The sequence below is a fragment of the Hemitrygon akajei genome, chromosome 12, assembly GCF_048418815.1.
Source record: "Hemitrygon akajei chromosome 12, sHemAka1.3, whole genome shotgun sequence".
Taxonomy (NCBI): Eukaryota; Metazoa; Chordata; class Chondrichthyes; order Myliobatiformes; family Dasyatidae; genus Hemitrygon; species Hemitrygon akajei.
In genome coordinates, this window is record NC_133135.1 from 81739383 (window position 1) to 81755132 (window position 15750).

The window sequence follows — 15750 nt, forward strand, 5'->3', positions numbered from 1 at the left end:
TTCCAGGACTGTAATATCCTTATAAATCTTCATAATTTTAATGCACATTAAAAAGCCTTTTATGGGGCCCTGCTTTCAGCCAGTCTGTGAAGGGCCCAGGGACATGAGACTTCAGGACGAGGAAACCAGAGGCTCATGAGCTAGTCCTTATTGGAAGATCAGAGGAGGAGAGGGTCAGCAACTTTAAATTCCTCAGTGTTATTATTTTGGAGGACCTGTTCAGGGACCAGCTCATACAGTAGGTGCAATTACAAAGAAAGCACGGGAGTGCCTCTACTTGCTTTGGAGTTTGTGAAGATTTTGGAATAACAACTAAAACTTTGACAAACTTCCAGAGAGGTGTGTATATTGACTGGCTACATCACAGCCTGGTATAGAAACACCACTCTCCTTGAATGGAAAATCCTACTAAAAGAAGTGGATACTGCCCAGTTCATCATTGCTAAAGCCCTCCCCACCGCTGAGCACATCTATACGAAATGCTGTTGCAGGAAAGCAGCATCCATCATCGTGGTCCCCCACCACCCAGGACATGCCCTCTTCCCACTGCTGCCATCAGGAAGAAAGTACAGGAGCCTCAGGACTAACCCCACCAGGTTCAGGTGTAGCTGTTACCCCTAACCCATCAGGCTCTTGAACCAAAGAAGATAACTTCATCATTGAAATGTTCCCAGAACCTATGGACATACTTTCAAGGACGCTTCATCTCATGTTTTCAATATGTTTTGCTTATCTACTTATTATTAGTATTTCTTTTTTTCTTTTGTATATGCACAGTGGTTAAACACCCAGCTTGGTGTGGTCTTTCATTGATTCTATTGTGATTATGATTCAATCATGGATTTATTGAATATGCCCACAAGAAAATGAATCTCAGTGTTTTATATGGTGATGTATATGTACTTTGAAAATAAATTTACTTTTGAGAAGAACAACAGCAAGTTACCTCAGCTGTGTCTTACACAGTTTTTGGTGGCTGTGTGGAGCTGTCAAAGCAATAGTACATAACGAGACAACTTGTTTTCTACCTGAGTGAGAAACAGTACAAGATACGAATGGATAACTCCCACTGTTATACTTCCTGGTCCATTACTTTTTGATCACTTAATACATTGCACACATTGAGCTTCACTTCACAGTCATCACGCATGTATGGGCTCAGTTAAAACACACCTCAGAAATGAAGTCAAATCAATAAAAATGCAAAAACAAGAGATAATCTGCAGATGCTGGAAATTGAAGCCACACACACACACACACACACACACACACACACACACACACACACACACACACACACACACACACACACACACACACACACACACACACACACACACACACACACACAAACACACACACACCATCTATGGAAAAAAGTACATCCAACGAATGGTGTGATTCTGCATCAAAATTGAAGCTGCTTTGGTGTAATGTTAATGCAAACATAAATACAGTATACTAAGAGTGCAAACTGATCAAAGTTTATTAAATTTACCAATTACAGTCTTATTCAACCCCTGAAATTCTAAACTATCGCCTTGGTCATTAATGGAAATGACAGCACAGAAACAGACTTTGTTTTAAGGTAAAATCGTCAGTGGCTGGTTACTTTAGGAAAAGTTTCTGAGGTCTGTGACTTTGGGATCGTTTCTTGTTTCAGATTTTCTAAGTTGGCAGAGGCGTGCAGCTCCACTGACCTGGGTTCCATCCTGATCTCCGATGCTGCCTGTGTCCTGTGTCCTGTGTCCCGCACAGGTTTTACCTGGGTGTTCGGTTTCCTCCCACACTCCAAAGATGTGTGGGATTGTAGGGTCATTGATTATTGTGATCTGCCTGAATGTAAATGAGTAAATTGGGTGGCGATTCTGCGAAGAGTTGCTGGGAATGCAGTGAGAATAAAGCAGGGTTAGTGTAAATGAGTGCTTGATGGTCAGCATGGGCTTAGTGGGCACATGTTCTGTGACTCTATGAGAGGTGTCTGGACATACTCCAACAAGCTCAATTAAGATGTCATCAAAATTTCCATTTATATGGATCTTTAGGCAAAGAAGGACAAATGAAATGCTAAATAGACAAAAAAGTTACTTGCCATATTGGGAGCATGACCAAAGGCCTGGTTGAGAATGAGAATTTATCAGGTTCAACAAAAGAAGGAGGCTGAAGACTACCAACCTAACACTGTGTCCACTAACAAGAATGTTTAAAGCTCAGGGATGGAAGGGAAAGAGATTTCAGATGTAGGGTAAGGCCAGAGAAAAATATGAAGGTTCAGATGACTTCATGTTTGAAGGATTAGACACAGTGAGCCGCTGGGGATCTTATGTTTCTCCCTATATAACTTCCACTGAGCTTGAACTTACATCCAAACAGTGTTAGTCTGCCATTTGGTTAACATTGTATGAACATTATACTATCACAACATTTTACAAACTTGTGAATGAAATAGATATTGCTGCATAAAACAAAAAGCATCAGAGATCAAAATAGATTATGAACTTTTGTTTACTAGACAGACATCCAGCGCAGTACTGTAGGAATGTAGCACTACTCATCCAGATGAAATATCCAAATGGTCCTTTCTGTTCTCCCTGGTACACATAAATGACTTCTTGACAAAATTTCAAAGAAATGCATGGAGTAATATCTGACGTCCTGCCCAATATTGATCTCTCAACCAACATTAATAAAAGTATATTATTAGCTTCTGATTGTAAAAACTTTCTGTAAGTAGATTGACAGAACAATAGTTCAGTTTCCAAGGTATGAGAATCATATAAATGAAAGTCTTTTTCTCTCAGAAATTACTCCCAAAGTCAGGTCATGTGGTCTATGAACAGTATTGAATGTAAGCAAATTATATCACTGTAGACACTTGCGGTAATAATCGAGTTCCACTAAACAGCATTAAATAAAAACTGAAAATGCTGGAAACACTCAACAAGTCAGGCAGCATCTGTGGAAAGGGAATAATCAGGATGTAAGTAGCAGATCTGATGGAGGGGAAATTGTAGGTGCTGTGTATTTGTATTTGCAGAAGACATTTGACATGGTGCCCAATAAAACGCTAATGCTCAATATAATACTCCTGCTGTAAGGGAAAGTGTAGAAATATAGTTTGAAATTTGTTTATCATATTGAATACAAACACAGAATAAATTGGCCTTCTTTGGGATGATAGGACATAGCTAGAGCAGTATTCCAAGAATAAGTTCTTGGTCCTCAATTTATATTATTGGCCTGGAGGAGGGGGTAGAGTATACATTTTGATTGCTTTGGCGGAAACTTATACCACCACAAAATAAAAAGCACCGATGGTTAAATGAGATGATCAACACAAATAAGTGAGAGGCCTTTTTATGGTGAGGGTATTTGGATTCTGCAACAGGATATAAACAGATCGAGTGAATGGGTAAGAGCTTTTTTGTAAATAATTTATTGTGATTAAGAGGGAGGTTATACAATTCATTGGGAGGAATCTGAAGGCAGACAGCCATCTGAATAATCTTCTGCATCGGTCACCAAAAGTTAGCAGGCAGGTGCAGTAAATGGTTTGGAAGGCAAATGGTATATTGGTCTTCATTGCTAGAGGGTTGGAGTATAGAAATTTGGAAGTATTGTTACCCATATCGGGGAGGCTAACGAGGATTACTGTGCACAGTTTAGGTCCCTTATATATGGATACATATTAATGGCATTGGACGCTGTCCAAAATAAGATGCACTGGGTTAAGTTCTGAGATGAGAGAGTTGTTCTACCATGGCCAGTAAAGATATGAAATCAGTATTCATTGGAGTTTAAAAGAACAAGGGTGATCTTATGGAAACAAATGAACTCCTGAGTGGGCATGACAGGGTAGAAGTTGAGGTGTTTGCACAACAGTTCGTCCCCAGTGTATGACAGGTTCTGTTCCTGAGAACTGTCCATGGCCCAAACTCCCATGTGTGGGAGAGGATCACAGAATCACTTACAGGCTAGCCCCTTTTGACATCAATGGATCTGGGGTAGAGAGGGTGAACAGCTTTAAGTTCCTTGGCATGGACATCACCGAGGATCTCACGTGGTCTGTACATACCAGCTGTGTGGTGAAAAAGGCACAACCTTTCACCTCAGACAGTTGAAGAAGTTTGGTATGGGCCTCCAAATCCTGAGAACTTTCTATAGAGCCACATTGAGAGCATCCTGATGGGCTACATCACTGCCTGGAATGGGAACTGTACTCCCCTCAATCACAGGGCTCTGCAGAGAGTGGTGCGGACAGCCCAGCACATCTGCAGATGTGAACTTTCCACTGTTCAGGACTTTTACAAAGACGGTTCTGTAAAAGGGGCCCAAAGGATCATTGGAGACCTGAGTCACCCCAACCACAAACTGTTCCAGCTGCTACCATCCGGGAAACGTTACCGCAGCATAAAAGCCAGAACCAACAGGCTCCGGGACAGCTTCTTCCATCAGGCCACCTGACTGATTAATTCATGCTGACACAGCTGTATTTATTTGTTATATTGATTGTCCTGTTTTACACACTATTTATTATAAATTACTATGAATTGCACACTGCACATTTAGACAGAGACGTAAAGGTTTTTACTCCTCATGTATATGAAGGATGGAAGTAATAAAGTCAATTCAATTCAGAGAGCGAGCACGCACAGGAAGAGTGGCTTCAAGTTGGCCTCACTGACTCAGTGAGTGAGCTGGCCAGTCTGCTCTCAGCTTTGCCCAGTTCAAACCAGCCTCCGATGGACCAAACGGCCTAACCTGCCCCTATGTCTTATGGCCAGCGCTTGTTGTGGCTCAGTTGAGGGTGGGTGGATAGTGGAGAGAAGGCCCATGGAAATGCCCCATTCCCACATGATAGAACATGTCCCGCCTGCAGCAGTTGGTAAGTCCATTCCCATCCATCCTAATGATCTGTCAAACACTCAGTCAACAATTTGTGCATAAGTAAACTGGGGACAACCTGTTTTGGAAGAATTTCAAATGAGGAGACATAGGTACAAAATTGGGGGGGGGGGGCATAGCAGTTTAAAATTGAGGCAGGAGGAACTTCTTGCAGAGGGTGGTAAATCTCTTGAACTCTTTACTCCGGACATTTGTAGTAGCTAGATCAATGGGAAGAATTCAAGAACAATGTAGATTTTTTTTTTAGAAATTGGGGAACTGAGGACAAGGAGATGAGAGCTGGAGTGTATCTGTCATAATTATACTGAATGGCAGGGGAGGCCTGAGGTGATAAATGGCCTACTCCTGCTTTTATTTTCTTGCGCTCTCAGCACTTCAGGTCTTTGGTCTAGAACATTAAGTTTGTTTTGCTTTTCACAGATGTGGCCTGAGATGTGAGGGTTTTTATATTTTTATCTAATAATCAAAATTATGCCATTTAGTGAAAGCAAGTCAAGAAATTTGCAGATGTTGGAAATCTGAAATAAAAACAAAACCAGCACCTGCAAAATCGCAAACAAGCGAAAATCTGCAGATGCTGGATATCTGAGCAACACACACAAAATGCTGGAGGAACTCAGCAGGTCAGGCAACATCTATGGAAAAATTGGTCCTGTGGAAGAGTTTCAGCCTGAAACGTCGACTGTACTTTCTTCCATAGATCCTGCCTGGCCTGCTGAGTTCCTCCAGCATTTTGTGTGTTTTGCAGTGTCTGCAAATGTCTTGGTTTGCTTTCACAAAATGGCATCATTTTGGTTATCAGAGGATACTCATGTCCCAGTCAGGAAGTGTGAACCTTGATCCTCACTTATCAGCCGGGCATACAATGAAACTGAACAGCTTGGGTTGTTTTCGGAAGATAGCCAGAAATAAGAACGAAGATGCGGTTACACTTTTGGACAGTTGATATCCACACAACAGAGCAAGATTGCAAGCAAGCTTTTCCTCTAAAGAGCGGAAAAATAAATAAGAACACACACAAACACACACACACACACGAATATGTTATTTAAAGTAACACATCTGAATAAACAGTAGCATTTATAGGAAATCCGTACCAGCAGAATTACTCTGAATATTGATTTGAGGCACCAAAATGCTCTTTGATATAACAGCAGTTTGAACATTTAGCCCTTATTAGTTTAGCAATAGTTGAATAATTAGCCATTCTGTGATGAGCACTGCTCATATCCTACACCAGAGTGCAACTATAAATTCGTATCCTCTACGGACAGATATCAACATGATGTTGCACAATGGCAGAAACACATGCTATCTCTTGGATAACACAGCAAACATTCCACACCCAACAGCCTTTTCTTAAAGGTAGTGGGTATTATGTAATAGGTGAAACGCAATGCAAAGACAGAGAAAATGGGGAAAAAAGTAATCACTTTCAAAATAATCAACATATTCAACATTAATTAATATTTAGCCACTAAAATTAACTGCTGTTGTATCACTGCGTTCAGTCAATTTTGTCACATTAGATTTTTCTTAGCTGCCTTCCAGAAGGCACTTTAACCAAATGACAACAGTGTGACAGAGAGATGTTGGGTCTGATCACTGATCAGAACCAGCCAGTGCAAGGGCGCATCAAAGTTCATCTCGAGAGGCTGTGCCGATGGGGGATTGGGGCTGCAGTGCCTCAGTGTTCTGAGCTTCAGTACCAATCTCGCCCTGCTCTTTTGTTTTTTTGGAGAGTTTGCGGTTCCAGTCTGTTGCGATCTCGTCATTGTCCCAGATTACTGAGGTTTCGGTATCACTGAGATAACCTGGTTCTCCAGTGTAGTGCGTCGGGAAAATCAGCAGTGGCTCCACTGAAAAGGCTTTCAAATCACGAGGTTCATAGAACTTCTTATAATCTTCTCTGTGTAAAAAAAAAATGAGGAATACAGTTACCTAAATTATACTTGGCACAATTCATTTTCTCAAGCTAACTGGCATAAGTCTACTACACAAAGATCCAAGCCTCATCAGTGTCACTTTAAACCCGGATTTGTTTTGCTGTTCAGGATAATGGACTCTGTACATAATTCTCACTGCCTTGATAAAGCAGCCAACATAATCAAAGACCCCACCCACCCTGGACGTTTTCTCTTCTCCCCTCTCCCATCAGGCAGAATATACAAAAGCCTGAAAGCACACACAACCAGGATCAAGCACAGCTTCTATCCTGCTGTTGTAAGTCTACTTAATGGTTCCCTCATAAGACAGATCCTCAATCTCACAACCTACCTCATAATCTTGCACCTTAATATTTATTTGCGCTGCACTTCCTCTGTAGCTTTTGCACTTTTTTCTGCATCCTGTTATTGTTTTACCTTCTTTTCCCTCAATGCACTGTGTGATTTGTATGAACAGTATGCAAGAAAAGCTTTTCACTGTATACTTATGCATGTGACAAGAGTAAAAAGCCAATAATTTAATAGGATAAATGCCATACAAAAGTGAATGAGGAAAACGTATGAGAAAGTCAAGCCAATTTCTTTGTCTGAACATGATCAAAGAGCTAGCCTTCTGTGGCCTGGGGTTCCAAACATTGCTCATGCCATGGACCAATACCATTGAGAAAGGGGTCTGTGGACCCCAGGTTCGGAGCCCCTGCCCTAGACAATCTGAAATTCTTTAAAAGTATCTCATAGAAACATAGAAAATAGGTGCAGGAGTAGGCCATTCGGCCCTTCAAGCCTGCACCGCCATTCAGTATGATCATGGCTGATCATCCAACTCAGAACCCTGTACCTGCTTTCTCTCCACACCCCCTGATCCCTTTAGCCACAAGGGCCATATCTAACTTCCTCTTAAGTATAGCCAATAAACTGGCCTCAACTGTTTCCTGTGGCAGAGAATTCCACAGATTCACCACTCTCTGTGTGAAGAAGTTTTTCCTCATCTTGGTCCTAAAAGGCTTCCCCTTTATCCTTAAACTGTGACCCCTTGTTCTGGACTTCCCCAACATCGGAACCAATCTTCCTGCATCTAGCCTGTCCAATCCCTTTAGAATTTTATACGTTTCAATAAGATCCCCCCTCAATCTTCTAACTTCCAGTGAGTATAAGCCTAGTCGATCCACTCTTTCTTCATATGAAAGTCCTGCCATCCCAGGAATCAATCTGGTGAACCTTCTCTGTACTCCCTCTATAGCAAGAATGTCTTTCCTCAGATTAGGGGACCAAAACTGCACACAATATTCTAGGTGCGGTCTCACCAAGGCCTTGTACAACTGCAGTAGAACCTCCCTGCTCCTGTACTCAAATCCTTTTGCTATGAATGCCAACATACCATTTGCCTTTTTCACCGCCTGCTGTACCTGCATGCCCACCTTCAATGACTGGTGTACAATGACACCCAGGTCTCATTGCATCTCCCCTTTTCCTAATCGGCCACCGTTCAGATAATAATCTGTTTTCCTGTTCTTGCAACCAAAGTGGATAACCTCACATTTATCCACATTAAATTGCATCTGCCATGAATTTGCCCACTCACCTAACCTACCCAAGTCACCCTGCATCCTCCTCACAGCTAACACCGCCGCCCAGCTTTGTGTCATCCGCAAACTTGGAGATGCTGCATTTAATTCCCTCGTCTAAATCATTAATATATATTGTAAACAACTGGGGTCCCAGCACTGAGCCTTGCAGTACCCCACTAGTCACTGCCTGCCATTCTGAAAAGGTCCCGTTTACTCCCACTCTTTGCTTCCTGTCTGCCAACCAATTCTCTATCCACATCAATACCATACCCCCAATACCGTGTTCTTTAAGTTTGCACACTAATCTCCTGTGTGGGACCTTGTCAAAAGCCTTTTGAAAATCTAAATATACCACATCCACTGGCTCTCCCCTATCCACTCTACTAGTTACATCTTCAAAAAATTCTATAAGATTCGTCAGACATGATTTTCCTTTCACAAATCCATGCTGACTTTGTCCGATGATTTCACCTCTTTCCAAATGTGCTGTTATCACATCTTTGAGAACCGACTCTAGCATTTTCCCCACCACCGATGTCAGACTAACTGGTCTATAATTCCCCGGTTTCTCTCTCCCTCCTTTTTTAAAAAGTGGGGTTACATTAGCCACCCTCCAATCCTCAGGAACTAATCCAGAATCTAAGGAGTTTTGAAAAATTATCACTAATGCATCCACTATTTCCTGGGCTACTTCCTTAAGCACTCTGGGATGCAGACCATCTGGCCCTGGGGATTTATCTGCCTTTAATCCCTTCAATTTACCTAACACCACTTCCCTACTAACATTTATTTCCCTCAGTTTCTCCATCTCACTAGACCCTCGGTCCCTTACTATTTCCGGAAGATTATTTATGTCCTCCTTAGTGAAGACAGAACCAAAGTAGTTATTCAATTGGTCTGCCATGTCTTTGTTCCCTATGATCAATTCACCTGTTTCTGACTGTAAAGGACCTACATTTGTCTTGACCAATCTTTTTCTTTTCACATATCTATAAAAGCTTTTACAGTCAGTTTTTATGTTCCCTGCCAGCTTTCTCTCATAATCTTTTTTCCCTTTCCTAATTAAGCCCTTTGTCCTCCTCTGCTGGTCTCTGAATTTCTCCCAGTCCTCAGGTGTGCCGCTTTTTTTTGCTAATTTATATGTTTCTTCTTCGGACTTGATACTATCCCTAATTTCCCTTATCAGCCACGGGTGCACTACCTTCCCTGGTTTATTCTTTTACCAAACTGGGATGAACAATTGTTGTAGTTCATCCATGTGATCTTTAAATGCTTGCCATTGCATATCCACCGTCAACCCTTTAAGTATCATTTGCCAGTCTATCTTAGCTAATTCACGTCTCATACCTTCAAAGTTACCCTTCTTTAAGTTCAGAACCTTTGTTTCTGAATTAACTATGTCATCTTCCATCTTAATGAAGAATTCCATCATATTATGGTCACTCTTACCCAAGGGGCCTCACACAACAAGATTGCTAACTAACCCTTCCTCATTGCTCAATACCCAGTCTAGAATGGCCTGCTCTCTAGTTGGTTCCTTGACATGTTGGTTCAGAAAACCATCCCGCATACATTCCAAGAAATCCTCTTCCTCAGCACCCTTACCAATTTGGTTCACCCAATCTATATGTAGATTGAAGTCACCCATTATAACTACTGTTCCTTTATTGCACGCATTTCTAATTTCCTGTTTAATGCCATCCCCAACCTCACTACTACTGTTAGGTGGCCTGTACACAACTCCCACCAGCGTTTTCTGCCCCTTAGTGTTATGCAGCTCTACCCATATCGATTCCACATCCTCCAGGTTAATGTCCTTCCTTTCTATTGCGTTAATCTCCTCTCTCACCAGCAATGCTACCCCACCTCCTTTTCTTTCCTGTCTATCCCTCCTGAATATTGAATATTCCTGGATGTTGAGCTCCCATCCTTGGTCACCCTGGAGCCATGTCTCTGTGATCCCAACTATATCATATTCATTAATAACTATCTGCACATTCAATTCATCCACCTTGTTACGAATGCTCCTCGCATTGACACACAAAGCCTTCAGGCTTGTTTTTACAACACTCTTAGCCCTTATACAATTATGTTGAAAAGTGGCTCTTTTTGTTTTTTGCCCTGGATTTGCCTGCCTGCCACTTTTACTTTTCACCTTATTACTTTTTGCTTCTACCCTCATTTTACACCCCTCTGTCCTCGCACTTGTTCCCATTCCCCTGCCACATTAGTTTAAAGCCTCCTGAACAGCAGTAGCAAACGTTCCCCCTAGGACATTGGTTCCAGTCCAGCCCAGGTGCAGACCGTTCTGTTTATACCGGTCCCACCTCCCCCAGAACTGGTTCCAATGCCCCAGAAATTTGAATCCCTCCCCCTTGCACCATTTTTCAAGCCATGTGTTCATCTGAAATATCCTCCTATTTCTACTCTGACTAGCATGTGGCACTGATAGTAATCCAGAGATTATTACCTTTGTAGTCCTACTTTTTAGTTTATCTCCTAACTCCCTAAATTCACCTTGTAGGACCTCATCCCGTTTTTTACCTATATCGTTGGTACCTATGTGCACCTCGACCACTGGCTGTTCACCCTTCCATTCCAGAATGTCCTGCAGCCGCTCAGAGACATCCTTGACCCTTGCACCAGGGAGGCAACATACCATCCCGGAGTCTCATTTGCGGTCGCAGAAACGCCTATCTATTCCCCTTACAATCGAATCCCCTATCACTATAGCTCTCCCACTCCTTTTCCTTCCCTCCTGTGCCGCAGAGCCACCCATTGCTATAAAGTGTAGAGACTGTTGTAATGTAGGAAGTATGGAAATAGAGTAATGGCAGAAACAGCCGAGCCACTGTCCCTTGGTGCTGGAGACCTTGTTTAGGTGCTTTCTGTGTGGAGTTTGCACATTCTCTCGGTGATTGGTTACGTTTCCCATGGCTGCTCCAACTTCTTTCCACGTCCCAAAGGTGTGTGAGTTGTTACATCAATTAGCCACTGTAAATTGTCCTTGTTGGAAGTAAGTGATTGAACCTTTGGTGACTTAATTAGTATAAATGGGTGGTTGGTAATTGGCATGTAAACATCTCATTCTATTCTGCTTCTCTCTATGACTATAGGACCAACAGTAAAATAAGAGCAATATTGAACAGTTTATTTATTTTTCTTCTGGTGACACTGAAGTATCAGAATCAGAATCAGGTTTATTATCACCGGCATGTGACATGAAGTTTGTTAACTTAGCAGCAGCAGTTCAATGCAATACATAATCTAGCAGAGAGAAAAAAATAAATAAATTTTTTTAAAAATAAGTAAATCAATTATGGTATATATATATATATATATATATATATTGAATAGATTAAAAAACACACCAAAACAGAAATACTGTATATTTTTTTAAAAAGTGAGGTAGTGTCCAAAGATTCAATGTCCATTTACGAATTGGATGGCAGAGGGGAAGAAGCTGTTCCTGAATCACTGAGTGTGTGCCTTCAGGCTTCTGTACCTCCTACCTGATGGTAACAGTGAGAAAAGGGCACGCCCTGGTGCTGTATGTCCTTAATAATGGACACTGCCTTCAGAAACATTGCTACACTTCTCCCTGAAGATGTCCTGAGTACTTTATAGGCTAGTACCCAGAACTAGATTTACAACCTTCTGCAGCTTCCTTTGGTCCTGTGCAGTAGAACCCCGGCCCCCCACCCCCCAACTACCTCCAATACCAGACCGTGATGCAGCCTGTCAGAATGCTCTTTATGGCACAACTATAGAAGTTTTTGAGTGCATTTGTTGACATGCCAAATCTCTTTAAACTCCAAATAAAGTATAGCTTCTGTCTTGCCTTCTTTATAACTATTATCGATATGTTGGGACCAGGTTAGATCCTCAGAGATCTTGACACCCAGGAACTTGAAGTTGCTCACTCCCTCCACTTCTGATCCCTCTATGAGGATTGGTATGTGTTCCTTCATCTTACCCTTCCTGAAGTCCACAATCAGCTCTTTTGTCTTACTGACGTTGAGTGCCAGGTTGTTTCTGCAGCACTACTCCACTAGTTGGCACATCTCACTCCTGTATGCCCTCTCGTCACCAGCTGAGATTCGTCATGTGTATATAGAGAGTAGAGCGGTGGGCTAAGCACACTCCCTGAGGTGCGCCAGTGTCGATCGTCAGCAAGGAGGATATGTTATCACCGATCCGCACAAATTGTGGTCTTCCATTGAGGAAGTCAAGGATCCAATTACAGAGGGAGGTACAGAGGCCCAAGTTCTGTAACTTCACAATCAGGACTGTGGGAATGATGGTATTAAATGCTGAGCTATAGTCGATGAACAGCATCCTGACATAGGTGTTTGTGTTGTCCAGGTGGTCTAAAGCTGTGTGGAGAGCCATTGAGATTGCATCTTCCATTGACCTATTGTGGTGATAGGCAAGCTGCAATGGGTCCAGGTCCTTGCTGAGGCAGGAGTTCAGTCTAGTCATGACCAACCTCTCAAAGCATTTCATCACTGTAGCTGTGAGTGCTACCGGGCGATAGTCGTTAAGGCAGCTCACATTATTCTTCTTAGGCACTGTTATAATGTTTGAAGCCTTTTTGAAGCAAGTGGGAACTTCTGCCCATAGCAGTGAGAGGTTGAAAATGTCCTTGAATACTCCCGCTAGTTGGTTGGCACAGGTTTTCAGAGCCTTACCAGGTACTCCATCGGGACCTTCTGCTTTGCGAGGGTCCACTCTCTTTAAAGACAGTCTAACATCGGCCTCTGAGACGGAGATCACAGGGTCATCAGGTGCAGCAAGGATCTTCACAGCTGTAGTTGTGTTCTTCCTTTCAAAGCACCCATAGAAGGCGTTGAGTTCATCTGGTAGTGAAGCATCTCTGCCATACATGCTACTGGGTTTTCCTTTGTAGGAAGTAATGTCTTGTAGACACTGCCAGAGTTGCATCCGATATCGCCTCCAACCTCATTCGAAATTGTCTCTTCACCCTTGAAATAGCCCTCTGCAAATCATACCTGGTTTTCGGGTACAGGCCTGGGTCACCAGACTTGAATGCCACAGATCTAGCCTTCAGCAGACGACGTAGCTCCTGGTTCATCCACGGCTTTTGGTTTGGGAATGTACAGTAAGTGTTTGTGGGCACACACTCATCCATACAAGTTTTAATGAAGTCGGTAACAACTGCAGCATACTCATCCACATTAGAAGATGAATCCTGAATACAATTCAGTCCACCGATTCAAAGCAGTCCTGTAGGCACTCCTGTGCCTCCCTTGTCCAAACCTTCTTGGTTCTCACTACTGGTGCTGCAGTCTTCAGTCTCTGCCTATACTCAGGGAGTAGAAGTACAGCCAGGTGATCAGACTTCCCGAATTGAGGGCGTGGAACAGCACGGTAGGCATTTTTGATGGTGGTATCGCAATGGTCCAGTGTGTTGTTTCCTCTGGTATTGCAAGTGAGCATAACATCAGCAAGTTTGCTGATGATACTAAGCTGGGTGGCAGTGTGACATGTGATGAGGATGTTAGGAGAATTCAGGGTGACTTGGATAGGCTGGGTGAATGGGCAGATACTTGGCAGATGACATTTAATGTGAATAAGTGTGAGGTTATCCACTTTGGGAGTAAGAACAGGAAGGCAGATTATTTTCTGAATGGTGTAAAGGGAGAAATACAAAGAGATCTAGGAGTCCTTGTTCATCAGTCACTGAAGGTGAATGAGCAAGTGCAGCAAGCAGTGAAGAAGGCTAATGCAATGTTGGCCTTTATTACAAAGGGAATTGAGTACAAGAGCAAGGAAATCCTCTTACATTTGTACAGGGCCCTGGTGAGACCACACCTGGAGTATTGTGTACAGTTTTGGTCTCCAGGGTTAAGGAAGGACATCCTGGCTGTAGAGTAAGTGCAGCGTAGATTCACTAGGTTAATTCCTGGGATGTCCGGACTGTCTTACGCAGAGAGGTTAGAGAGACTGGGCTTGTATACGCTGGAATTAAGGAGATTGAGAGGGGATCTGATTGCAACATATAAGATAATTAAGGGATTGGACAAGATAGAGGCAGGAAATATGTTCCAGATGCTGGGAGAGTCCAGTACCAGAGGGCATGGTTTGAGAATAAGGGGTAGGTCATTTAGGACAGAGTTAAGGAAAAACTTCTTCTCCCAGAGAGTTGTGGGGGTCTGGAATGCACTGCCTCTGAAGGCAGTGGAGGCCAATTCTCTGGATGCTTTCAAGAAGGAGCTAGATAGGTATCTTATGGATAGGGGAATCAAGGGATATGGGGACAAGGCAGGAACCGGGTATTGATAGGAATTGATCAGCCATGATCTCAAAATGGCGGTGCAGGCTCGAAGGGCCAAATGGTCTACTTCTGCACCTATTGTCTATTGTCTAAGCGATCTGTTGATGGTAATTGCTCAGTGATTTTTTTCAGACTCGCCTGGTTAAAATCTCCTAAAATGATGGTGAAGGCATTAGCTTACGCTGTTTCGTGCATGTTAATCCCATTACTCAGATCATCTAAAGCCTGCTTGACATTGGCCTGAGGTGGAATGTAAACTGCTACCAACATGACCCCAGAGAACTCCCGTGGCAGGTAAAAAGGACGGCACTTTACTGCTACATATTCCATTTCTGGTGAGCAGAATTGGGACAGCACTGATTAGCCAGAAGATATGCCTTTCTTTGAACCATGTCATGAGATCTTTTGCATTTGCCTTAAAACTCAAAGGGATTCTTGTTTAACATCTTTTCTGCAACGAGTCTCATGCAGTGCAGCACTCCCTCAGTATGGCACTGAGCCGTTCTTTCAGATAATGTGCTCCAAACAGTCTCAGAAAACTGTGGTCATTTCCTTTGACCACGTCTGAGTGATGCTGACTGTTTAACATAATTTAAGGACTGTGGCAGCTTTATGTTCACATGCAAAAATCTCCTTCTACAAGAAATAGAATTTAAAAAATTTTAACTCAGAAGGGGCTTGGGACCTAAAGTACCATCACATACCTCTTTAAAAATGTTATTTTTGTTTTACTTTAGATTCTCTGTGTTTTTCAAGCCTGTTTTAATTTGTTGCTTTATAAATGAAACTTGGTGAGACCAAATATAACTTAAGCTGTTACCAAAGATAAAATGAAGTAATATTAAAATAGTACAACGCAGATTTACATAAAATATGTTCAGCCTTTCCTAATAGGTGTGACCTCACTTTGAAAATTTCTCTGTGAACTATTTCAAAAATCCATCAGTTGAAATTTCACTTGGTCTGTCAGGGAAAAGAGTTCCTGCATTCCAGCTTTCACCCTTCTGCATGCAAGCTGGTCCTGTCCACAAGT

At 42.4% G+C, this 15750-nt stretch overlaps 1 protein-coding gene across 1 annotated transcript in view; it reads right to left on the bottom strand.

Moving 5' to 3' along the window:
* Nucleotides 1-1468: 1468 nt before the first annotated feature.
* The window catches only part of LOC140737264 (procollagen galactosyltransferase 2-like), a 173726-nt gene continuing 159444 nt past the window's right edge, over nt 1469-15750 (bottom strand). The window contains exon 12 of the mRNA XM_073063607.1: nt 1469-6814. Within this exon, the coding sequence (XP_072919708.1) occupies nt 6541-6814 (274 nt within the window). The 3' untranslated portion in view covers nt 1469-6540. The remainder of the gene's footprint in view (nt 6815-15750) is intronic.